Source organism: Leiobunum rupestre, chromosome 5, assembly GCF_980474605.1.
Source record: "Leiobunum rupestre chromosome 5, qqLeiRupe1.1.hap1, whole genome shotgun sequence".
Taxonomy (NCBI): domain Eukaryota; kingdom Metazoa; phylum Arthropoda; class Arachnida; order Opiliones; family Sclerosomatidae; genus Leiobunum; species Leiobunum rupestre.
Genome location: NC_143388.1, coordinates 63,241,880 through 63,258,532, shown reverse-complemented (window position 1 = coordinate 63,258,532; position 16,653 = coordinate 63,241,880). Strand labels below are relative to the sequence as shown.

General features: G+C 37.0%; 1 protein-coding gene across 1 annotated transcript; it reads left to right on the top strand.

Moving 5' to 3' along the window:
• The first annotated feature begins 1,132 nt into the window (after positions 1–1,132).
• On the top strand, positions 1,133–2,077 carry LOC149945574 (uncharacterized). Its single transcript, XM_090176612.1, has 2 exons — positions 1,133–1,611; positions 1,671–2,077. The coding sequence occupies exons 1-2, from the start codon at positions 1,275–1,277 to the stop codon at positions 2,075–2,077; spliced, it is 744 nt and encodes a 247-aa protein (XP_090032738.1). The 5' UTR covers positions 1,133–1,274.
• The last annotated feature ends 14,576 nt before the right edge of the window (positions 2,078–16,653 follow it).

The window sequence follows — 16,653 nt, the reverse complement described above, 5'->3', positions numbered from 1 at the left end:
TGATATCGGAGTAGAGTTCCAGCCGCCCAAAACGCGTATTTCATATTTCTTTAAATTTTGAAAAATAAAAAGATGTCGAGAGTATGTTTTGTTGCGCGATGTCAAGTAAAGTCTAGCTTTGATGAAAACGGCAAAAAAGTAAGTGTTTGCAATTGAAATATGTTAAGTTTTGGTGTGAAAACGATATGTTTATCTTAAGCCTTGGTTTTGTAAGTTTCATTTCACTGTTTGCCCAAAGAGGAGCACCTAAGGGCAAAGTGGTTGAGAAATATTCATCGTGATACTAAATATTGTAAAATAACAAAATCTTCGAAAGTTTGTTCACGACATTTTAAGCCTTCCGATTTCCTATCGTTAGAGTCTGACAGATCACGATTGAAAGCAAGTGCTATACCGACAGTTTTTGATTGGGATAGTTTGATTAATGTTTCGCATATCAGTTTAGTGGCTAGTTTAGATTCCCAAGCCTCAGGTAGTAACTTGGTATCAGATTTTGAATCTGTTACCCACGTAAATTCTAAAACCTCAAATGATAGCGGAAATAATAATGATAACGAAACAAGTGATATAATTTTTGATAATGATAAAATTAATGCAAGTTTAAATACAACTTGTTGTGAAAGTGATACTAGCTTCAAATTAACCTCAACACCTATTACGTCGTTAAAGTGCAAATCTAGGGTTAACGGAAATAAGTTAAATTCCAGTGAGCGTAATCCCTCTGGTGAACGTAACCCCTCCGTTGATATCTCTACAACTGAAAAAGCCAACCCAGATACTGTAAAATGTGGTAAATGCCAATCACTCGAAGATAAAGTAAAGGCTCTTTCACTAGAAAACACTCTACTTAAAAAAGAAGTTAATTTAAAACAAGAGGAGATCAACGCTTTTATTAAAACAATTGAAAGTGAAAAAGCCAAAAATCTACATCTCTCTGTGGAGTTGAACAATAAAGTTTTGAATGTAACTTCTATAAAAGACAGTGACAAGGATATCTATTTCTATACTGGTTTACCAAACTATGGTCGATTTCAAAGCTTGTTAACATTCCTAAATCCTGGAGACGATGGAGAAAACAAAGTTGTGGTATGCGAATAAGAGGAATAAACAAACTGAAAGTGGCTGCGGAAGACCGCGAAAATTATCCGCTGAAAATCAATTATTTTTAGTCCTGATGCGGTTAAGGCTCGGACTATTCACCAAGAGATCTTGCTCATCGATTTGGCATTTCTGCCAACACTGTGTCCAGAATAACTATTACATGGGTTAGTTACATGTACCTACAGTTGGGCCAGTTATCTATTTGGACACCTAGAGAAGTTATTCAACGTAATATGCCCCGTGATTTCAAAATCCATTATCCAAATACAAGGGTAATTCTAGACGCATCTGAAATCAAGTGTGAAGCATCAAAATCTTTACAATCAGGGACCTATTCAAATTACAAGTCAACCACTACTTTCAAAGGGTTAATCGGAATCAGTCCCGATGGTTTGGTAACTTTTGTATCCGCACTATATACAGGTTGCATATCAGATAGGGAATTAACAGTGAGAAGTGGGCTGCTCAAGTTACCGTTCGACCCCACAGATGCCATAATGGCTGATAAAGGTAATGTAGTTTCAACTTAGATATTATTAAGTTAATTAATTCTTTAATTATTTTTTCAGGATTCACTATAAACGACATGTTGAAAGAAAAGGGAATATCTCTTAACATCCCAGCGTTCCTCCGCAATAAAGATCAGCTAGAAGAAAACGAAGTTGAAGAAACACAGAAGATTGCCTCCTTGCGGATCCATGTTGAGAGAAGGATTAAACGAGTAAAAGGTTTCCATATTTTTGACAGGGCCATACCGTATACATTATCCCCAGTTATTAACGAAATTTGGACTGTGTGCGCGATATTAACTAATTTCCAAGACCCTTTAGTGAAAAGCAGTGATAATGGTAGCAGCGACAATGATTTAGAGGAAATAAGTGTGCCTATTGATATGCCTGTGAATTGCGATGAAATGTCGCAGTCTATGGATGAAACCATGAGTGATAGCAGCTTAGAAGAGTGCGATTTTCTTTAATTTAAAAAGACTAATGTATCTTCTATATGTCATCAATTTATTTTTTTACAATGAAAGGTAGCATTTCTTCGAAATAAAATCTATCTAATTTAATTTTCATTTGTTTCCAATCTAATTCATTGAAACGGATCCTCTCTACTATTAAACCATTTGGAATATATACAACGAAGTCACACCACTGCAAATTTGCTGCTGCCATCTGTCCAAGCACTTGACAATAATATATATGTTTCTTTTTTAGCTGAGGTTTTCCGCTTATTTCTTCCATATAAAAATCTTTATCTGATAAAGCTTCTTCAACAGTTTGCCCTCGAAAGGAATATGAACACTTGATCTCCATTAATCCTACATTTGGTGTTTCAGCTGGGTCGTAAACGATTCGATCGGGTGAAGCTCCCAAGTGTGAAAATTTTGGATTTACAATAAACCCACATGTTTCTACTACCACTTCATGACCAATGTTTCGCATGCATGTTACGTATTTCTCCGCAGCTATGGGCTCATTTGTCACTCCATATCGCACGCTAGCTATCCTACTTAGATCTTTAGAGACAACAATATTCACCACACTTTTGTCAGACCACGCTTGGATTCTCTTAAAAACTACTCCGAATCTTGAAGCGCTAAGCCTGTTACTTCTGTATTGGGACCATTGTGGACACGCACTTTGACTCCTGGTGTCTTTTTCAATAGTAACAGCTTTTAACCCATTAACTTCATTTGCCTGAAATTAAATCAAAGCTTTATGTCAGAAAAGTTACGTTCATTAACTAGGTTACTAGGTAAAGTCAACGCTGAGCATCAGCAACTTTGAACCCTCCAACGCTGACAATTGGCTCTGTTTCCTAGTTACGTGAACGTGCTCAAAATAAAAAATTATTTCAATTTACCATAATTATTTTGTACTGCTCTTCTGGGAGTGGAAAAAAATTACTTGTCAAATCCCAATCCGAGTTGATGTTCTGACTAGGTATAGTGAAATGGATATTTGCCTTGTGAAAGTTATTCAGATTAATTTCCATTGAGTATTGAAAAGCAAAGCCATATTCAACCAATGGCACTTGTAAATTTAACGTTGACGAGCGTGGAGCCCTACCAAACTGTGTTGAGTCCCATTGTATCGTAGTGTAATTTTGCTCTAAACTGCTAGCAAAAGAACTATTTCCACTAGCGCATAAATCAGCTTGGAGTTTTTTCACCGCATCGTTTAATTCAGATTCAGATCTCTCCCCATACCTGCGAGCTTCATAGAGTCTGCTAGTTACGTTGGGTGCCGAACCATGCTCTTTAGGAGCTCCCCAGTTGATATCGTGTAATTTGAGTGGTTTTACGCTCTTTCCTCTCGGACGATTCCACTGCTGCGGTAACTCAGTACACGATAGCGCAGGTGGTGCAATGTTATACCCATTTTCTTTCACATGAGACAACACCCTTAGCAAAGCTAAAACATGATTACACGTGCCCAGCTTTCCAGCTTTACACTCACAAGCTCCATCAGTTATGTTGAAAGGCTGAGTTTTTATTGCAACCATTGGAGTGTATGGCTCGAGTCGTTTCCTTTGGCTACGGTAGCACTTCGCTTTTACGTAGACTACCTTTGTCACACTAAAATTAAAGAAATTTAATTAAAGTTCAGAAACTATAATACATTTTAGAAAAGAATATACATACCTGTTGAATGAGGTTTCAACTGATCCACTGCTTATATAGCTTTCGGTAGCGAACTTGTAGCTTCTTTCAAACTGGCGTTTGGCTTTCGATTTTTTTTGGTAAAAAGCTAAAATGTTATCTAAACTAAATTTTGGTACATTTTCTACAGATTTAGTGTAGCCCAAAATAGGGAAAATTAACCTGTTTTCTATAGAGCTAGGAACTTGTTCATTTAAAATACTAGTTAAGCCTTGGGTAGCCCTCGACGTTAAGCTCGCGTTTTCGTTCGCCGCCATCATTCTTTGAAACACCGGATGTGAAGTTTGCCAGGCAAATTTTGAAAGACGGAAGTCGTTCAAAACTTTAAGATGGCGGTCATAAATTTCGAGCCCCATTTTCTCATTCGTGTATTCTGAAATTTTCTATTTCTGACCGAGTAAACTATCCCTTTTTCATTTGAGAGAAATACGCCGTTTTTCAAAATAACACACATCAATGTATCCCTTGGTGCGATAAATTCCGTATTGTTATTGTTATAAAAAATTATAGGAATCTTCATATAAAATGGGTAAATTTTAATACATTTCGGCAAAATCCCATAATATTGGGTAAGTTCTTATATCATTGGATTAATAGAAAATAATTATGGTTAAATTTATCATTTAGGCATAATTTGGGTAAATTGAAATATTATTAAATTAGTTCAATTGGCATTGTAGAATTATTGGTAACTCGCGAAATTATTGGTAACTCGCGAAAATATTGGTAATTTGGGAGATAATATTCCAGTATGTCAAAACATGGTCAAAATCAGTTATGCCCCAAGGTAAGGTAGAACTAATTAAAAATATTTTAACGTTTGGACTTCATTACAGCAATAGAATAGGGTTAAAGTATCACCAATAGGAGGCCTAATATTGCTGTATATATTTACTAATTTGTTTAAAGAGTAGTAAGGTTATGTGTAGACCCCTGAAATAGCCAATCACTTTATCTTCTTCTTCCCACAATTAACTCGGAAAATCGTTGCAAAAATTTAAAAGCTAATTTCTTTACTAGTCTATTTACAAAATATAATATACATTTTTCCGATATTTATTTTAACCAAATAATATATTATAATATAAACTTACCAAAATTATTATAATTCGCCCAATGGTAAATGAACTTACACTATGTAAATTTAGTGAAAATAGACTGTAAACAAAATTATGTGAATTTCACAATATTATTGGAATTCTCTCAATATTATTCAAATATACACAATATTATTTCAATTTACCAATTTTTTATAAATATACACAATATTATTTCAATTTACCCATTTTATTTAAATATACACAATATTATTTAAATTTGCCCACTATTATTTCAATTAAACGGGTTCGGGTGCTCGGCATCGTGGTCCTCTTTCGGCTTTAATTTCGCGTGTTTCCCCTTTTGTAATCTATCGGGGACTTTAAATTTCGTTATTGTGAAGCGCTAATCGTTGTTTTGGTGTGTGTAATTCGTTCGTGTCAGGTGTATTTCACTTAAAATCACAAAAGTTTGTTTTCTTCTTTGTCCCATCGTTTTTTCCTTTATACGGTGAACTATCTACGGCCGGACACGCGACGGTTCTTTGTTTCGTTTAGGTCCAGGCTGTACTATGCATTGGCATAATCTGTAGCCGGTTCGGTGACGTTAAAAATTTTCTGATTTTGCATCTTAGGTTTTGTATGGTCATAGTTTTTTATCCTTAATTAATCTAAGTTTTGGGAAGCCATGAACTTTATTTAAATTGTTTTTCGGACATATTGGACTTTGTACCATTCGATTAGTTTTCCTTCCTCGTCCTCATAGCGAGTTCGGGTGCACTTGATTTTGTATATTTTTAAATTTCATCTATCTCATATAATCAAATTTTCCGCCGTATTACCATATTAGTGTGCATTTATGTTCATGTAATTTTTAGATGAACCAAAATGTTACCATTTTTCGAGTTCTTATGACGTGGTTATGTTTTTTTTAAGCATTGTCACTGTTTAGCGAAATGTATCTCTAACGTCGGTGCCGCTGTACCAGCGTGTTAGTTTTTTTTTTCACTCTCATGGACTAAACTATCTATTATGTCTTCCCAGACTGTTTTATCGCCGTGTCCTCAGTGCGGCAAATTTTTTAAAAGTTTGAACGGCCATTATGGTCATTCCTCGACATGCTTTAGACCTTCCGAAGCGTCAGTGGTCCTCCCAGAGTCTTCGTCCTCTTCTGAGGACGTGTGTTATGACCTCATCGGTTTAATCGCAAATCTTCGGTCCTCTCGACGCGTTATTCGTCGTATTCCAAAGGGTGCGCGACACATGGCGGCATTGGCCTTGTCAAGCGTTATAAACAATGTCGTTCGCGATCATTCCCTGGTCTCTTGGAAGAGTTTATTCTGTTTCTCTTCGGTTCGCTTCCAAGTTCCTTTTGTGTCCGAGGGAAAACAAGTTTCTCTGACTAAGTCGGTTAAAAATAATATCAAGAGCTTCCAAGAGGGTTTATTCAATCCGTTTAGTTCGCACAAATCAACAGCCCCGAGCCAAAAACGCGCAAAGAAAAATAGAGAAATCGGTAAGATCGTGGCCGCTAAGCTTGCCGACGGTGATGTTACCGGCGCAGTTCGCGTAGTCTGCTCGGACGATTCTTTCGCGCCTAACGATTCAGCTACTTACGACGCACTTAAATGCAAACACCCGTCTGGTAAAGACCACCACGATTACGCTTTCGAAGCTGCTGATTTGTGGCCCTGCCGATCCTTAACGTTGCAGATTCCAAGGTGAAGGCCGCTGTTCTGTCCTTCCCTTCTGGTTGTGCAGGGGGTCTGGATTGTTTGAAAACTCAACATTTGAAGCACATGGTTGGCTCTGGCGCGGGTGCGGCCGGTGAAATCTTGCTGAGATCCCTAACCAATCTATGTAACCTCATGCTAGCTGGCCAAGTTCCATCGGAGATTTGCCCGATTTTATATGGGGCCTCCTTGTTCGCACTGAAGAAGAAAGACGGTGGTATCCGTCCCATAGCCGTCGGTAACACACTTCTCCGTTTGGTGGCTAAACTGGGGTGCGAACACATAGCGCCAACTCTTGGGCATAAACTTCGTCCTACGCAGTTAGGGTTTGGTACTCCGGGTGGAGCCGAAGCCGCTTCCCACGCTTCCCGTAGCTTTGTCAACCATCCACATCAAGATCCAAAGGTTCTGCTAAAAATAGATTTTTTGAATGCGTTCAACATGATCCGCCGCGACCTCCTCCTTGAACATATTCACGAGGAACTTCCGGAATTGTATTTGTTTTTGAGCCAATGCTATAAAGAGCCGTCGCATCTTGCCTACGGGGAAGCTATCATTTCTTCTGAACGGCGTCCAGCAAGGGGATCCCTTAGGTCCTGCACTTTTTTGCCTTCTCGTGCAAAAGGTAGCATGCAGTATGAAATCTGAGTTCAACACATGGTACCTGGATGATTCGTCTTTGGGCGACCTTCCTACTGTCGTCTTGAACGATCTACTAGTTCTGCAGGAGCTTTCGTCCGCCATCGGGCTTGAGGTTAACCCGTCGAGCTCTTAATTCTGAACCCAGGTGGCTTAAACGACCAGCACTTTAAATCCATGTTCGATGGGGCAGCTCCTGGAATTAAAATCGTGGCTCTCCCTAATTACACGCTTCTTGGTGCGCCCCTGTCTACTGAAGCTTTTTCCACTTGCTTTGCAAGTAAACCTGAGGCATTAAAGGTAATGGCGGGAAACGTCGAGAAAATCTCAGCCCATCACGGTTTCTTTCTCCTCAAAAACTCCTTGGCCATCCCGAAGTTGTCCTATCTTCTACGCAGCGCTCCTGTGTGGCTCTGTGAAGATGACCTCGGGTCTTTCGATGAAACTCTTCGAAAGTCCCTTCAGGACGTTACCAATACGCATATGGGTGAAGCTCCTTGGCAACAGTCGTCTCTCCCCGTAGCCAAAGGCGGCCAAGGAATACGTCATGCTTCAAAACTGGCTCTCCCAGCGTTCTTGTCGTCCATCTCCAGCGTCGCTGATTTGGTGAAAAGTATCCTCCCGGTCTATGTTTCTTCTTCTCCAGACCCGGATTTTCGCGATGCACTTCGCCACTGGGAAATTTTGACGGAGGCGGCTTTGCCTTCTCCAGACCATTGGAGTCATCAAAAAGTATGGGATTCCCCTATTATCGAAAAATCAGCGAAGCATCTTTCTGATGGTGCCTCAAGGGATCGCGATAAAGCCCGGCTTCTCTCGGTTGGCTCCGAGGAATCCGGTTCATGGCTAAACGCGCTTCCGTCGCCTTCCCTCGGTACCCACCTAGACGATGATTCCTTTCGGATTGCGATTGGCCTACGTTTGGGTGTCCGCATCTGTGTGCTTCACACATGCAATTGTGGCACCCAAGTCAATTCTTACGGGACACACGGCAAAAAGAGCTCCGGTCGGCTTTCCCGTCATAGCGCCGTTAATGACATTCTCAAACGCGCTCTGGTTTCAGCCGGTGTCCCATCCGTTCTGGAGCCTCCAGGTCTATCACGTGACGACGGCAAGCGACCTGATGGGATGTCCCTCGTTCCGTGGACCGGCGGAAAATCATTGGTGTGGGACTTCACCTGCACTTACCCTTTGGCCCCGTCATATTTGGGCTGAGTCGAAGAAAAAAGCCAAATATTCTGGGCTTGAAAAGAGATACCTGTTTAAAGCGGTGGCTGTAGAATGTCTTGGATCTTTCGCCCGCGATAGTTTGGCCTTGATCCATTCCATTGGGCGTCGAGTTCGCGAAGCAACCGGGGAGCAACGTTCGACACAGTATTTATCTCAACGCATAGCGATCGCGATACAACGGGGAAATGCCGCATCGGTGCTGAACACTTTCCCCCCTGGCACCTCCCTTGGGGAATACCTCTATTTTCTCTAAAAAATTTGTACAAATAGTAATTTCACTTTTAAATTGTTTTAATAAATAATAAAACTCTTTATAATGAAAAAAAATTAACCAAATATTATTGGAATTTACTCAAAATTGTTCCAATGTAATCAAAATTATTTGAAGTTACTCAATATTATTAAAAACACCAAATATAGTTTGAATTTCTCCCAATTTATATGAATGTCGACAATGTAATTTGAACTAATTTAATGCTATTTCAATTTACCCAAATTATACGAATTTACCTAAATGTATCCCTTTCCTAATTTAATGTGAAATTAACCTTAATTATTTCAGTTAACCCAATGATATTATTTGAATTGGCTGAAATATACCCATTTTAAATAAATTTTCCGATAATTTTTCTAATAACAATACGAAATTTATCGCATCAAGAGATATATTGTTATGCGCTATTTTGCAAACGGCAGATTTCAAATTAATGGACAAATAATTTCGGCTGTTATCGCATTATGAGATATTGATATCTGCCATTTTGTAAAATGGCGTCATATTTTTATCACAGTGTAAGGGGCTCATTTATTCCGTCAGATAATGTAATGTAGGGAATTTCACATAAATCAACAAATAATTTCGGCAGTTATCGCATCATAAGTTATATTTATATCCACCATATTTCAAAATCTCAGGTTAATCGGATACAAATTACCTAACTTATTGCACCATGATTTATATTTGTATCCGCCATTTTATAAAATGGCATCGTTTTTCTATCGAAATCGAAATATCTGTTTACATCGTTCAGATAATCTAATGTAGAAATTTTAAGATTTATCGGTGAAAATATATGGCAGTTATCACGGCATAAGTTTTACAAATATTTTGTACTATACCTAAAATTTTCACCTATTTATTGAAATTAGCTCGAGTTCACCCAAAGTGATAGAGCCCATTCTGCGATATTCCAAAATTTTATTGTTAAGTTCAATGCAATGATCTATAATATTGGAAAAAAGGCGGCCAGGCACATCATTGTGGGCGACTTTAATTATAACGTCAACGCCAATTGTCTATGTGCTCTTTCGATACTTGACCTATTTCAAAGCTCGGGATTAGTCAAGTAAATTTCTGGACCAACTCAGGTGCAGTCTGAATCAACAAAGATTTATCGATAACGTATTTTCGAACTGTGACGCTAAATTTTTTTAGTCTATTGGTAGCTCCGATCACGCTGCAATAACTGCAGAAATTGAAGATCACAACCCTCATCCAAAAGGTAGGGTGGCGGAGTAGTTTTGTCCTATACATGTAAATTTGGGAGGGGCTCAAAATTAGTTTTTTAGTCTTATACGCCTCTTGGTTCAGATTTGATCGTTAAATTAGTGATATTTGGTAAGAGCACGTTGAGACCATGAACTAACTAACGCACAGGGACGCTCTGTTCCCGTACTATTCCTATAGGGAGCTCTGAAACGAGAAAGTTAAATGTTAACCCCCTTTTCATCCCTCCGTTATAATTTTACTCGGGTCAAAACGTCACAAATAGGAAACAGATACCGCCATCTAGAGCAATTTTTATATTTATAGTAGCAGACAATAAAATCACAACGGTTCGATTTTAAGCCTTTCTCGTTTAATGTTTGGAGTTACTTCAATTTTGTGAGATATTTTTAATATCAAAATGAAAAAGCTCTGCGTCTGCAAATCGTGTAAAAGCGATTCAAGATACGGCAATAAACAATATATGAGTGGCGTATTTTTTATACCATTCCCCAAACCAAAAAAAACTATTCAAAATGTGAAAAATTGATTAATTGGCTAAACAGGGAAGATTACAATATAAGTAGAGTAAATGCAAACACATATTTATGTTCTAAGCATTTTGTTGGAGGAAAAGGGCCAACTCTCGAGTTTCCTGATCCTGTGCATAGTCATGTAAGTTTTACAATCTCAAATGAAATTAAACCCTTTTTTATTAATACTGATTTTACCTACTCTTAGGAATATGTATCAATATTGAAACCCCGTGTAAATGAACAAAATATTCAACCTAACTAAGATGCAATTAAGCCAACAATGAAACCAAGTGAAATTAATGCTTCTCGTTTACCCACAACTGCCATGGAACAAACCAATAGTCAATTAGATTTGTTGACCTCGAGGGAAAACACTTTTGCTCTCTCACTAGCAAATCATGTTGAAATGGAAATAGACTACACCTTACAAGCACAATAAGATTCTCTATTTGACCTTATTTCAGTTGTTAAAGATTTTTCTCCGCCATTGGAATGGTCAGTTACACAAGTTGAAGGAGGATTGAAAATATGCAAATTTAACGTAGGAACTGAGAAAGTGTTGTACTGTTTTAAGCTAAATTCTGATTTAGTACCCACTTACGAAGTTCAGGGGAAGCTTTTATCTCACTCTGATGTATCACTTAAATTCCCCAAGAAAATAACTTCATTTAAGGATTTGGATGAAGTAGTTTTTCTTTTAAACTCATGTAAGATCTGCCCTGGAAATGGAGAAAAAGAGTTCATAGAAATTTTCCAAAATAGGCCACAGAACCATGGTTTCTTAAGCTTAATAACAGGTGGAATTCATAGTGAAAACTGTGAACTATTAGTCAATTATGGAAATAACACAAGGTGTTTTCCTTGTGCCAAGCAGCGTCTCAGTTTACAAGTTACCATTAGCCGTAAGAAAAAGAAAAACGAAACTAGCATCACAAGGTTTTCAAACTTAAATAAAGCTGAGCTGGCAAAGAAATTGCGAGAGAGTAAAAAAGAAGAGTACAAACTAAAAACCAAAATAAAAAGGTTACAAGCTAAAATGGCAAAACAAATATATAAAAAAGGAGAAGAAGTTACTGTAGAAGATCATGATTACCTTCTAGAAATTTTAGAAGAGAGTATAAACCAAGGCTATGAGAAGACCAATAATGACTTTTCATGACTTTTCTTAAAAACACAACTCAAAATGCTCCAAACAAAACACAAAAATAGAAGGCGATGGCACCCTCTGGTTTTGAAATGGTGTATATTTATGTACGCAAAATCACTCACCCTTTATAAATCTTTACATGCATCCGGTGTGATGCTATTGCCCTCCAAAACCACACTAGCCAGGCACTCGGACAACCTTGGAGTTACACCGGGCTTTCATAATGATGTGTTTCTTAAAATGGAGAAAGATTTTCTAGTTATGAAAACCCATGAACACCAAGAATACTTTTTTCTCGTTGCGGATGAAATCAAAATAGAGGAGGACCTTATCTACAGATAGAATACAGGTGACGTGATTGGGTACACTCATTTAGGTAGTGCTGAGGAACGCCTTACTGAACTTCAAACAGAGAATTATAAAGAAAAGTCATTAGCTACCCACGTCATGAAATTCATGATTAGGGGCGCAACAACTGGATTCAAACGACCTTTTGCTCATTTTGCCACTAATTCATTGACGGCTGTAAAATTAGATGAGCTACTATGGGAAGCTATACAGAAACTCGAATTCAGAGGATTTAAAATATTGGGAGTGGTAGGTGATGGTGCTGCTGTTAACCGAAAATGTTTCAATATGAATACTAAAGAAGAAACTTTCAAGTGCAAGAATCCATATTCTCCCGAAAGGTCACTCTATTTTATTTGTGATGTCCCACACTTGATAAAAACAGTGAGAAATTGCCTAGGAAGTAGTAAAGAGGGATGCACCTACAGACTTCTACAAATTAATGGAGAAAAACTAACATGGGCCATCATTAAAGCACTATATCGCAAAGACATGGAGAATGGAGTGAATTTTTGGAAACTCCACAAAATTACCGTTGATCATTTGTCACTTGAAAACAAAATGAAGGTATATTTATTTATTTAATGTAATGTTTAATTTTATTTTATTTGATTTTTTAATTATTTTAATTTTAATTAAGGTGAAGCTAGCAACACAGATTTTGAGTAAAACAGTAGCGAATGCCTTAAAATCTTATTTCCCTGGTGAACATAAGGAGTTGATAAGATTTATCGAGATTTTCAATAAATGGTTTGACGTATTGAATGTGGGTCATTTATACGCAGGATACCACACGAGGAACAATGATATTAAACTTAAATTCACGACACCCAATGATGAAAGGCTAGAAGTAAGACTGAAGTGCACTAGTAGATTTTTTACAAGTTAAATTACATTAATTTCTTTTAGTGGCTGAAGACAGATTTCCTTGGGTACTTAAGTATTTGGGAAAGTTACGTAAATAACTTGGATGAAAAAACTAGTCATAAAAAGAAAATTTTACTCACACCAGAAACTCTCTCGGGATTACGGCAAACAAGTTAGTATTTAGCCTTTAATTATTTCTGTGCGAGTACTCAAGTTTTTTTAGGGACTGAGTACCGAAACTTAAACCACTTTTAAATATTTGTTGATTATAAAGTTTGATAAGTTATGTCTATTGGGTACTCGACTATTTTGTCGCTTGAGCAAAAGGTAATGAATAGTTTTAAGTGTGATTACCAAAATAAAACTTTTGTTAAACTGGCACTATTGTGTTTCTTAACAAGCGATTACTCGAGTAAGGAAATTTCTTAATCAATTACTCGATTATTTTGGTGAATTACCCGAATAAAAAAAGTTCCAAACTTTTTTCTTAATAATCAATTAGTCGAACAAGGTAATTTGCTTTTTTAATCGGGTACTTGACTACTAAGCGAAAACGTTTTGATACTCAATATTCAACTCAAACAGCTAAAACAATTACTCGCACAGGCGTAGCTTTAATGCTAAGTATTGCCTAAAGTAACAACACAATGTTAATTTCAGCTAATGCCATGCTAGAAATAATTACTTTCTTGCTGGGGAAAGGTGCAAAATTTGTCCTTACTGCGCACGCAAATCAAGACCCTGTTGAACAACTTTTTAGTAAGCAACGACAGGCTTGCAAAGCAGGGTCAAAGCCTACTCTTTATCAGTTTGGGAGAACTACTCAAAGACTACAAACTATGGAGGAAGGGAAAATGATGGTGCACCTAAAGGTTTTGGGTGCAAATACTGAGAGTAATTCTTAATTGTAAAAAAAAAGGTTTATTAAAACAACTACTCACTTTCATCTTAGGAAATTGCATATCATTACCATAGGAACTTATTTATCACAGACACATTTATATTGCTAATCCAAAGCAATTTGGTATTTGAAACTTATTTGTTGCTTGACTGCGGCTTCAATTTTCTTCTTTTTATTCTCTTTGCTATTAGCTTTTGTAGAAAATCTCTTCTTTCGTTGCTCTAGTTTAATATCATTCCTAAGCTTGTTCGTATGCCCATTTCCAGCAGTGTTTGTTATAGTTTCTAATATGCAAGTTAGAACTTTATCAGCTTCATCTACGCCAATATTTGCTTTTCCACAAATTGTAGCCCATTGGTCACCAACTTTTATATCTTCTCTGACTGATTTTATCGTTAATAATTTTCTATTCTTTATATATTTACTGTTAAAAATTTTTTAGCACATGAGTATTAATAGACAGGAAAAGCTGTAAGCTTCCATTGTGGGGTAAATTAAACCATTGCGGTTTTGTTTTTCAACCCAATTTCTAATTTCTAAGGGGACTTTATCCTTTTCGGGTTCCCTTAAAACAGCTGCTATTCTTTGGCTGTCACTTGACTTATTGGGTTTTGACAGCTTATGTAAAACCGCTCCAACTACATAATACAATGATTGGCAGTCTTCCACTAATGTCACGCTTTTAACCTGATTTTCTGTCATTTCCCCCATAATTTCTCTTAATGCATTAAACAAAGGCCACAAAATACATTTAACGCCTACTTCTTTTTCGTGTTGAGTTAGATCAGTCTACAATTAAAAAATAAATGATAAGGAATTAAATTAAGTAAAAATGGAGTTGTCTTACATCACTATTTCGCTCGTCAGCCACAATATCAATTAGGTTTGATAGAAATATTTCCTTGTGTTAAAGTATACACAATCTTCTTTGGTTTGTGTAAACAAACAATGGTAAAGGGTTTTTATCCTTTGATAGACTAAATCATCTTTTGGAATGGTTGATATCCATTTTACCATTGCCTCCTTGCGCTCTTCCGAGTTTAGGATTAAGAATGTTTGAACTGAGATTATGGCTTTTTCCCAAGCGCTGTGGTAATTATCTTCAAATTTAGAATCTAGAAATTAAGATATTTGATTCAAATTAAAAAAACTATATTTTAAAAGAAAATTAATATTTTAATGAAGTTTTACCTGTAAGCAATTCTCTTTTTAAAACTTTTTTTACTTGTCCTTTTTTTCCTGTTTGAAAAATATTTTAAAATAACTCAATATGTGAAAAATTATTGAAAGACATACGAGGTACAGTCCCGGACAAAAATTCCGGGCCGTTTAGTTTTTGTTGCCATTTTTGTGTAGTTCTAGCTAGAAATGTCAGTGATAGCTTTTTGGAAAGAACAACATCGTGAGCATACAAATCTTTAAATATATTTGCGTTAACGAGTATTGGGCCAAAACGAAACCGGAAGTGGTCTTACCCCTCGAAGTCAACTTCTCATAACTCGACAGGAACGTTTCTACAAGGGTGGCATTATACGCGCCTTGTTACACTGAATCCAAATATCTTTACAGATTTAAAATCGCTGAAGTATTTCAAACGATATTAAACAAACAATTCAGCTTTTAAACAATAATTTTAACCCTAAGTTTATACGGGTAAAACAATACTGTTCACTACCACAACATGTTTAACCTAACCTTTGTTTTTTTATGTCGTAAGTTATGAAATTTCGTTTTTGTTATTATCAAATCACAGAACTGTTCGGTTTTAGTAAACACGAATTTAGATCATTGGTGACCGAGACTACAATTATTTTTCAACTCAAAGCCATAGCCCGTGGACAACACCTTGAGAATAATTTACTATTTGGTTCTAAATTTGCAGAATGTTTCACTTAAAAATTCGGTAAAACTCTTTTCGTCGTCGTGTGTCCATTAAATGTCTTCTCTAATGTAGGCGTTCAATATTAAAAATGGGGGGAGGGGTTGAAAAACGCGTTAAGAAATATGTCGATAAATAGTGCTTTTATAGGTATGAATATACAGAATAGCGTCACAGTCGAACCTTGCCGCGCAGAAATAATGCTGTCGTAACTACTTTATTGTAGAACTAAGCTGGATTTTACCAGGGGTTTATAATGGTTGCAAGCATCCAACTCTCATTACCACTCATGCTTAACACGAGTAACGTTGTTTTTATGACCATACGGTGTTAAATGGGTTCACGTGATAGGCTGAACTAAAAAGGCTTAATTTGTTTTGTTCGTAATAAAGGTAGAACGCAAACTCGAAACAAACCCTTAAAGGAATTTTTTTATTTTACTAACGACGTAAGTCATTTCGTTGAAAATAATTTATCAATAGTGAGACCAATATCCGCCCTTATCATAAACCTCTCTCATTCTACTTGGCATGGATTCGTGATAAGAGCGCCATAATACGTTATTCTGTTTCAATGTTACACATAAAAAGATAAGTGAAGAATATAAATGGTGTATTTACGTCGAAACCATGAATCTGGCTAAGTCTTAGTAAAGCCCCAGTAGCAACTCTAGATGTGTGAATAGGTGATCTATCATGCATGAACGTAAAGTTTCCGAGAGGGAATCTGGCCATCACGCTCGGAATAAAATCATTCTCAAGAAGTTGAACGTAACGCTGACCGGTGTGTCTTCCTTCTATTCGAATAAGGCATCCGGAATTTTCAGCGGACATCCATCCCCACACGTTGACGGTGTATCGTCCACTTCTTTGGACTTCGCTAATATACGGTTCGTCAAATCTGGTCCCTATCGGTCGTCTTACCCAGATCTAAAATGTAGTAAATGTAGTTAAACAAACTTCCCTAGATTGTAAATTTTGTACAAAATACCTGTCCGTTATGGCCAATCACAAAAATTTTTCATCGGTGAAAACAACATTTCTCCATTGATCAGGAGTCCAATTGAGATGTTCTGTAGCGAATT